Below are 10,180 nucleotides of genomic sequence, written 5' to 3' on the forward strand. Positions count from 1 at the left end.
GTTTAATTAATTATACATAGAGTTTATACAGTAAGAGAAGAGATTGAAGTATTTGCTGTAGACCCTGTTGTTGGTCTGGGTTGGTTTAATCTTCTCCAGCATCACAGGTGATTTCAGGGAGTTCCAGGCCTGGCAGCTAGTTTTATCAATGAGAAGTTGTTTGAGCTCATTGCATTAACATTGTTTTTAAAGGTTTATATTTTTTTAGACACCATAGCCACTTCCAAATACAGTATATAGCAAATACAGTACAAGCCAAACGTTTGGACACACCATAAAATGTTCTGCATTGTAGACTAATACTAAAGTCATTCAAACTATGAAGAAAAAACATATGAAATTATTTAATAAACAAACCAGAATATGTTTTATATTTTAGAATGGTCAAAGTATCTTTCTTAGATTAGACAGCTTTACACTTACAGACAAACCAAGTCTCCCGCATTTCGGTAGTAGCTCCCTGATGCCCGCGAGTCACATATAATCTCCCGGAATTCAGAACAAGTGCCCCAAACTCACACACAGACGACAGACTTTTTTTCTCTAATCGCGTGTAGGAAGGAGAGAGAGAAAACAGAGAGGGTTCTGATTGGCCTGTTCTCTGCAAAGAGTCTGTGAGACAGCCAATCAGTTTTTAGTGTGTGCGGGCAGTGTTTTCCCCCCTCCCGGACGGGATTTGTTCAGTGAGTGAGAGAAAGCAGATCATGGCGGAGGCAATATTAATAATTATTGTAATATGATATGAAATGTTTTTGATGTTGTGCAATTTTTTGTGATATTGTAACTGTCAATTTTTCTCAAATTTAGGCTTTTTTTTCCAAAAAACCATCGACTTACCCTCTCTTTCTCTACCCAACCATGGTTGCTATAGGAACCTGGGTGTTCTGGTTGATGACCAGCTCTCCTTCATGCACAATGTGGCCTCAGTTGCTCGATCCTGCCGCTTTGCGCTGTATAACATCAGAAAAATTAGACAGTTTCTGACGCAAAAGGCCACCCAACTCCTGGTACAAGCTGTGGTAATCTCACGCCTCGACTACTGTGATGACCACTGGTTTTCAACCAGCCAAAACCAACGGGCACATGTCACTCTGCTGCTCATTGAGCTCCATTGGCTACCAGTTGCTGCTCGTATCAATTCAAAGCTCTTACAATCACCTACAAGGTGATGACAGAACAGCTCCTTCCTACCTGCACTGATCACTCCTGAAGGCTTACGCCACCTCCCGGCCGCTGCTCTCCTCCAATGAACATCGCCTCGCTTTACCACAAACATTCACGCAAAGCAATCCAGACTGTTCTCATACAGAGTTCCCCAATGGTGGAACAAACTACCTTCCACTACCAGATCAGGAGAATCTCTCGCTATCTTTAATAAACTCCTGAAGAAAGAGCTCTTCAAAGAGCACTTACTCTCTTAACACCTCTAACACATAAACTACTTCTAACCTCATTTCCTTCTTCCCCTCCTTCACTCCTCTATCCTATTATTTCCCTTTGACCTCCTTTAGGCCCTATCTAAAAATGTTTTTACCTTTAACCTCTATTACTCTATGTACATCATTATTGTAAGTCGCTTTGGACAAAAGTGTCTGCTAAATGTAATGTAAAGTAAGTATAAAGTATGTAGTGTAATTCACAACTTAGGACTGGTACTGTAATAGTTGTATGTCATATAAACAATCAAATGCAACAAACTACTATTATGCTTCATGTCATCAAAATGTGCCAAAATACTCCCGTTTCTCATCACATCCACGAAAGAGCTGAACACACCCACACACACTCTCTCTCAGACAATGCACAGAGACGTTTGAAAGACGTGAAAAGAAAGAGCTGAAGAGAAGAAGTGGTGAAGCGTTTTGACCTGCAGAGCCTCTAAACTGTGTGAGCAAAAGACAATACAGCACATAGAAGCTTGTGTCATCTCTCAGTGTTTAAACTCTCAGCTCACAGCTCTCAGCATCACACACCACGACCTGCGATGGAGCCTCTAATCGTTCAGATGCTTCTGATCGTCTGAGCTCCAGCAGCCCCTGCTGTGCATCTTCTTCTCTCACTGAGGTTATCTGTGATACTTACATCCACTCCTGTGATCACTGCCCTACATGTGAACTGCATTGTGAAATAAGAGAAGCTTCATAATCATGACATTTTCAGCCGTTAATGTGATTTGACTTTTTTGACATTTTTATAATTTCTTAATTAACTATAAATCATGATCAGAATGAATTAATCACCAGTCTTTTATCTACACTCTTCAAAATAAAGGAGCTTCACTTCACACAGAAGAGTCACGTTTCGTGCCACACACTCAACATAAAAAAATAAAATATTCTAGTATGACACATACTGTATATTATGTTTTGCATTTAATGTGTCATTTTTCCAGTAGATACAAAGCTTGGGGGAGGATGCACCCAGTATGCAAACCAGATTTTACTGCCTAAACATGAAGAAGCAAATGCAAGCTCAAGCCCGAAATGCTCAGTGGCCAATGAAATTTGTTGTGGGCGTGACCATGACAGACCATAGTCTCAACATAAACCAATTACATTGAATATACAATAAATAATGCAGTATGTAAAAAATATATATATATATATATATATATATATATACACACATATATATATATATATATATATATATATATATATATATATATATATATATATATATATATATATATATATATATACTCAAGTTTAGATGTGAAATGTATGTGTTCTGTGTTTTACCACCATATTTTTTATACTTTAAGTAAAAACATTTTCTGAATATATAAACAATGGCAAAAGTGTTCTTATTATCTTGGGTGCTGTTAAATAGTGTTTTTCTGAGGCTGGTAACTCTGATGAACGTATCCTGTGCGACAGAGATAACTCATCCTCTACACAAAAAAAAAAAAAACAATTGCATATAATTATTTACCTCATCTTTAAAAGATGTTATTAAAAGCATGAAAATTCTTACACTTCTGAACAATATTTAATGTTATTTATAACCCATTTAGCTGGAAGAACAGACCTAACAAAGCGTGTGATGAATGGCATTTAGTTAGTTATAAGACAAATGACAGTGTGCGCGCGCGCGCGTCTATGTTTTTTTTTGTGACGAGTGAGCCATGTGTGTGGGTGTGTATACATACAGTATGTGCGCGTCTACGTTTGTGCCTGTGTGTGCGCGCGCCCACCCGCCTGCGTGTGGCTGTGTGTGTGTGTTTGTGTGTGTATGTGTGTGTGTGGAAGTGGGCTGTCCTGCGTGACGTCACCACCCCGCTATCTCTCAAGCGCACATTCCAACATTTCATCCGGAGAGCAGCGCGAGTTTGGTGAGGCGCGCGACACTGGAGTGACGGACAGGCTGACAGACAGCGCGCGTGCAAGAGAGGGAAGATAAAAGCGTGCAGGATCAAAGAAAGGAAAAAAGCGACATTCCAGCGCTCGGATGAAGCTCAGTCCCTCTTTTATCTCTTTTATATGTTTTTTCCATCGTGGATTATTTCTTGGACCACCACTATGTCGACCATCATTAATCCTGACTAGAGTGTGAACCGTGTGCTCGCGCCTTGGGTTTGTCCGCGCGCGCCGGAGAGCTCGAGTGGTTCACCATCCAGACTACTCACTTACCTATCTCTCTATCTATCTATTTATATCCACTGGAGACGATGCGCGCATCATGGACTTGACGCACTCCAATGCATCCACGCATGACTCCACCACCGCTAGCACTACCAGCAGCCCCGACAGTAGTGGCCATGGGGGGCTCACGGAGGGCTTGTCCTTCTCCAACACAACCGCGCGGCCGTGGCCGCACGCGGACGTGTCCGCAGCCTTCATCATCCTCGTTGTGTCGCTCCTCATCCTCCTGACCATCGTCGGGAACGCGCTGGTGATCGTGGCCGTGCTGACGAGCCGTGCCCTTCGCGCCCCCCAGAACCTCTTTCTCGTGTCCCTGGCGTGCGCGGACGTGCTCGTGGCCGCGCTTGTGATCCCGTTCTCGCTCGCCAACGAGGTGATGGGCTACTGGTACTTCGGCAGCGTGTGGTGCTCGCTCTACCTGGCGCTGGACGTGCTCTTCTGCACCTCGTCCATCGTGCACCTGTGCGCCATCAGCCTTGACCGCTACTGGTCGGTGACGCGCGCCGTGCGCTACAACCTAAAGCGCACGCCGAGGCGCGTGCGCTGCGCCATCGCCGTCGTGTGGCTGGTGTCGGCTGTCATCTCCTTCCCGCCCATCGTGCTCACGCGCCACGGCGAGGGAGAGTGCCTGCTGAACGAGGAGCCGTGGTACATCCTCTCCTCCGCGCTCGTGTCCTTCTTCGCGCCCGGCTTCATCATGGTCACCGTCTACTGCAAGATCTACCGCGTGGCCAAGCAGCGCTCGGCCACCGTGTGCGCGGCGCAGAACGGCACCATAGCGGCGGCCGTGGCTAAAGCGACGGCGGCAGCAGCAATGCGCGCGGACGCCTGCGCCGTGCGCCGCCGCGCCGCCGACACGGAGAGCGCGAGCAGCCACAGCTCGGGGAGCGAGGCGCGTCGCGAGGAGCTGGACGACATAGACCTGGAGGAGAGTTGCGTTGGAGGGAGGGTGCGGGACATCGGAAGCGGGGGTGCGGGAGGAGGAGCGGGTGGAGGTGGAAAAGTAGGAGGACGCGCACCGTGGGCCACCAGCCGCGCGCTCATCCCGCCGAACAGACCCCCTTACCACCACCAGGCACCGCGCACGGGCGCGTACCGGAGCAGAGCCGCGCAAATGCGCGAGAAGCGCTTCACCTTCGTGCTGGCCGTGGTGATGGGGGGCTTCGTGCTCTGCTGGTTCCCCTTCTTTTTCACCTACAGCCTGAGCGCGCTGTGCAGGGAGAGCTGCGCCGCGCCGGAGGGGCTCTTCAAGCTCTTCTTCTGGATCGGATACTGCAACAGCTCGGTCAACCCCATCATCTACACCATCTTCAACAGGGACTTCAGAAAAGCCTTCAAAAAGATACTGGGGCTCAATCAGCCTGCGAGGACTTAATGCTCAACAGGGCTTCTGCTCATCGCCACAAAGGGACATCCATCACTAAAGGAACAGCCATAGATGTGACGGAACTTATATATGGCTAAAGGAATGTGCCTAAAATATGAAGGAACATACCTAGTGCTAAAGGAATATAATTAGCACTGAAAGAAAATCCCTAGAGGTGAGAAAATAAAGCGCACAGAGGGCTGGAGAAACATCCCTAGATCCCTAGAACTGATGCAACTTTAAAGGAACATTCCTAGCATTGAAGGAATATACTCAGTGCCGAAGAAATATAGAGCGAATATACTGTATGTAGCTGAAGGAAGTCACATAGGGAATGTTAAAGTCACACACTTAGGGCTGTAGGAAAAGTTTGTGCTGATCTACACTGTGTGTCCAACAGTTTTAGAAACTGTTTAATATGAAGCTTCTTCTGAACTCATTGGTATTAATAATGATATTTATAATTCAGAAGTTGTTTAACTGTAGAAAAACTTGCAGGTTCATAAACTTTACAGAGATGGTGATGGGAATCAAATTAAAGCCATTTTATTACTGACAAAAAAGTGCCAATGCACTGATATGTGTCTTCTGAGATTAAAATATATTGCTGATGGTGGGAAAATAGTGATTCTCTGACTTGGGACTGGAAACAGAAACTGAAAAAAAACAGTTACTGTGCTGAAAAACTGTATCATACCTAGGGCTGAAGGAACATAATTAGCAGTGAAGGAAGGTCCCTAGAGGTGGAAAAAATGCTATTGCTGAAGGAAATCCCATAGGGAGTTTTAAAGTAACATACTTAGAGCTGAAAGAAAAGTTATGCTCTGAATGTATTCAAAAACGTGCTGATCTACACTTTGTGTCCAACAATTTTAGGCTCTTTTTAATCTGAAGCTTCTTTTGAACTCATTCCTATAAAAGAGAATTCTTTCTAATTTCTTCATAATTCAGAAGTTGGTTAACCATTGAAAAACTGGCAGGTTCTCACACTTTACAGAGATGGTGATATGATGAAAACCAAATTAAAGCCATCTTAGTTACTATCAAAAAAGTGCCAATTAACTGATATGTGTCTTCTGAGATTAAAATGTAATGCTGGTGGTGGGAAAATGGTGATTCTCTGATTGGGACTGGGGACAGAAGGCTGAAAAAAATAGTTACTGTGCTGAAAATGTACATCATACCTAGGGCTGAAGAATCATAGAGGGCTGGAAAAACAGTATAAGCAGTGCTGAAGAAATTTAACCTATATCTTAAGGAATATAGTTCCCTAGAACTGATGCAACTTTTAAAACTTTTGTAGAGCTGCATGTTACACCAATGCTAGAGAAATATGGAAGGAATGTGCTCTGAATGTGTTCAAAAATGTGCTGATCTACACTGTGTGTCCAACAGATTTAGGCTCTGTTTAATCTGAAGCTTCTTCTGAACTCATTGCTCTTAAAGAGAATTGTTCCTAATTTCTTTAAGATTTAGAAGTTGGTTAACTGTAGAAAAACCTGCAAGTTCATGTACGTGACAGAGATGGAGGTTTAAACCATATTAAAGCCATTTTAGTTGGTATCAAAAAAGTGCCCATTATTTGATATGTGTCTTCTGAGTTTTATGTATGATGCTGATAATTCGAAAAAATAGTGATACTGTGATAAATAAAAAACATATATAGTGCTGAAAATCTATATATAGCATGGAAGGAACATATTCAATGATAAAGCAATATACCTAGTGCTGAGGAAACATGACTAGTGCTGAAGGAACATGGTTAGGGTTGGGAAAACAAACAAAGGAACAAATGAAACTTGAAGAACTTGAAGTGAAGAAACATAAGTAGCACTGAAGTAATGTAGTATTTAGAGCTGAAAGATCATAGAGTGTCATGAAGAAACATACACATGACTAAGAAACATTTCTAGTGCTGAAGGAACATGTAGCTAGAACCTGAGGGAACTGACCTAGTTCCGGTAATGTCCCACTGTAAAACCCAGTAAATGAATTTAACTTAAAAAATGGGAAACTACAACAAAAATGACAAACAACAAATATTCTGTATATTAAGTAGGTTTTAGTATGTAATTTAACGATACAGTAACATATTTTAAAGAAGCTACTTTTGTATTCTATAGGTGAACAAAATATATTTAAATTTAGTAATTTTCATCAATAATAAAAAGAAAAATATATATCTAAAATAGTCATGGAAAAATAGATGGAGAAAGAAAATGCTATAGATTGAACACTACAGCACAGGGGTCGGCAATAGGTGACCCACGGGCCAGATGTGGCCTGCAAGCATGAAACATCTGGCCCGTGAGGTTGTTTGAACTATAATGATCAATAATGAAAAAAATGAAATTCTCTTGCAAACTTTTGTTTAATGTTGGTATTCTTCCCCTGTCTCTCTGTCGCGCTCGGCATGACTTTAGTTTCTGCCCGTTCTCATTTTTCCACCCGTTCTTGGGCTCCCTATTTCCTTATAAGGGCTTTTTTTTCCCAGCCATGTCCCAATTCACTAGCTGGGGCAGCGGTAGTGTATCGGATCGTGAGCCTGACGACACGGGTTTGATCCCGTGTGAGAAGCGATGTGTTTATTATTTATTTTCCTTTCTTCTTGGGTTTACTTGCTTTGAGATCAACTGTTCTGCAATTGGGTTTAACAACCCTCTGGGCTGGAGAGCTACTAGTCTGTAGCAATTCATCCCATTACACCTAATTTTCCAAAACAGAATTTTTATGCATATAACATTTTAATCCAGAAAATGAGATTTCACTGCTGCACAGTCCAGTTCTGAAGGGCTTTATACCCTCTAGCTGAAGCTTGGCCTTATTTCGGGCCGTGGGGGCTATGAGGGGTGTGTGTACAATTGTTAACAATGTATCTTATTAAGGAAGATGAATTAGATCATTCAATAGAGGTGTCTAGATACTTTTGGACACACAGTGTACAGAATTTTTGTTATACATACTAAACCTGAGTATCTTCTCAATGCTCAGTGCTCAGTGCACAAGATCCATTCAAAGCCAGCTGGACATAAACAGTAAACAGCACTAAGTTAATGCTGCATTCACAATCTATATTCACAAGTCAGAAGATCCTATTTCGTTCAGGTTGTTTGATGTCAGGTTGACATGAAAAAGGGTGAACGCAAGGTTTGTTCTCATTTACAGCAAATAGAAAGAAATTATTAAATATATATCCCATACATTGCAGGTGTACACTCAATCCTCTGGGTTTCTCTGTGTGTCTTTGAACTTGTGTTAACCAATCTTTACCAAAAACAGGATGCATATTTTTATTCAGTCACACTCCTTCATTGCTTTCTGACAAAACAATTGCTCTCAAAACCTTGTCATCAAAAATGGATTACTCAAATGGACTCAAATTACTACTGTGGAACTTTATTTAAAGCTGGATATGTTTCTAGGACTTTTATTTTGTTTTACGTTGAATATGTTACGTTGAGTATTCTGGAACTGTACTGTGGCACCTAACAATATATTTTTTACAAATGACTGGACTTTCCATGTGTGTGGTGAGTTTATGAAAGTGAAGCCTTCTAAAGAAAATACACTTTCGCAGAAAGAAGATAACACTTTAATCTATTAATCCCTGAGGGGAAAAAGAGTGATATATTGTAGCTAAAGTGCTAATGCAGTTCTGTAACTTTCTGTGACTTCTACACCCTTTAAGGTGGAACATAATACTCAATTGCAATTTCGGGATGCGCTGTATGTTGTGGAAGGATTAATTACTTGAGAGTTTGGATGAACACGTTGAATTATTGTTTAGTTATTAAACAAATAACTAGTGTAAGATATTTGTTTCATAGCATTCAAGCTAAACGTTCATAAATATTTGTGAAAGAGTTCATTCCATTTATAATTACCCTAGATACACAAAAAAGGTGAACACATATGCTATCCTGGTGAACAAGATGGTCAACCAGCTCTTAACCAGCAAAATGTATGTTTCATGTGGGTTTGGTTTTGCTAGTCATGCTGGTCAAACAGTTTAGTCTTATTTAACAAACAGTGTGATCCTGCTGGATGACAAGCACGTAAATATCCAGCTTGGTCAGGGAGATTGTAGACCAGCTAAACCATTAAACTTCAGTGTTGTACTGTAGTGCTTATTTAAATTTACATTCCTTAAAATACACAAAAATAAATGCTGTGAAATTCACAGTAGTATACTGTGTTCCTGCAAAATTAACTACTGTAAAAATAATAAAATCACAGTAATAATCCCTCTACTGTAGAAAATCACAGTAATACACTGTAATAATCCACTAATCGACAATCAAAAGGGGGCAGTAGTCATTTGGATTCATTTTGGATTTGGAAGAAGAAGAAGAAGAAGAAGAAGAAGAAGAAGAAGAAGAAGAAGAAGAAGAAGAAGAAGAAGAAGAAGAAGAAACTTGACTAAAATCTAAATCCAATTATATTTTTAAATTATTTTTTAATGTTACAGTAGTCAAAGTATTAAAATCAGATTAAGACTGCTCGATGAAAAAAACAAGTAGCAAAAAAATAAAACTGAAACTAAGCTAAGCTAATTTTTTTACAGTGTACATTATTTAAAGGAACTCCTTGACAACCTATGAAAGTGGCACATTGTCTGTCAACTGAGCTTTCTCTATGGTGGAAAGCTTTTTGCTGGTAGATCTGCATAGAACCTTTAAAGAAATACTATGATTCAAACAATTCAACCCTTTCAGTACTATATAGAAGTCATATTGTACAGTAGGATTGATTAATGATTAAATTACAGTGAATCACAGAGTGCAGTAGTATCTCATAACCTTGCTCATACACTTCTGCTGTCCATGGTTCTGAAGGGCAACCCCCATATCCCACCCCTCCTTATTAAAATCTGATTTAAAGACTGATTTATTAGTTAACATTTTACAGCTGGTCTGCATCAATAGAATGTAATTAAGCTTTAAAAGTTTCTAATATGTTTGATGGTAGTGTATAACAAGAAAAAGTTCAGTAAGCAATTAAAAAACAGATACAGTATATTTACAGATATATTGAGGGTGTTATCAATTGGAAATAACCAGGGAAAAATAACTTCATAAAAATACTGCAATCATCTGATTAGTAAGGGATACTGACCTTATTTTGCATCTTGTTTTATTTTCATGTACAAAACAGTTCATCACTTAACTGT

General features: G+C 40.8%; 1 protein-coding gene across 1 annotated transcript; it reads left to right on the forward strand.

Moving 5' to 3' along the window:
* The first annotated feature begins 3,325 nt into the window (after positions 1-3,325).
* On the forward strand, positions 3,326-8,525 carry LOC103025929 (alpha-2Da adrenergic receptor-like). Its single transcript, XM_007253582.4, has one exon. It carries the CDS (start codon positions 3,682-3,684, stop codon positions 5,017-5,019), a length of 1,338 nt encoding a protein of 445 aa, XP_007253644.2. The 5' UTR covers positions 3,326-3,681; the 3' UTR covers positions 5,020-8,525.
* Positions 8,526-10,180: the final 1,655 nt, after the last annotated feature.

Source organism: Astyanax mexicanus, chromosome 2 (assembly GCF_023375975.1).
Source record: "Astyanax mexicanus isolate ESR-SI-001 chromosome 2, AstMex3_surface, whole genome shotgun sequence".
Taxonomy (NCBI): Eukaryota; Metazoa; Chordata; class Actinopteri; order Characiformes; family Acestrorhamphidae; genus Astyanax; species Astyanax mexicanus.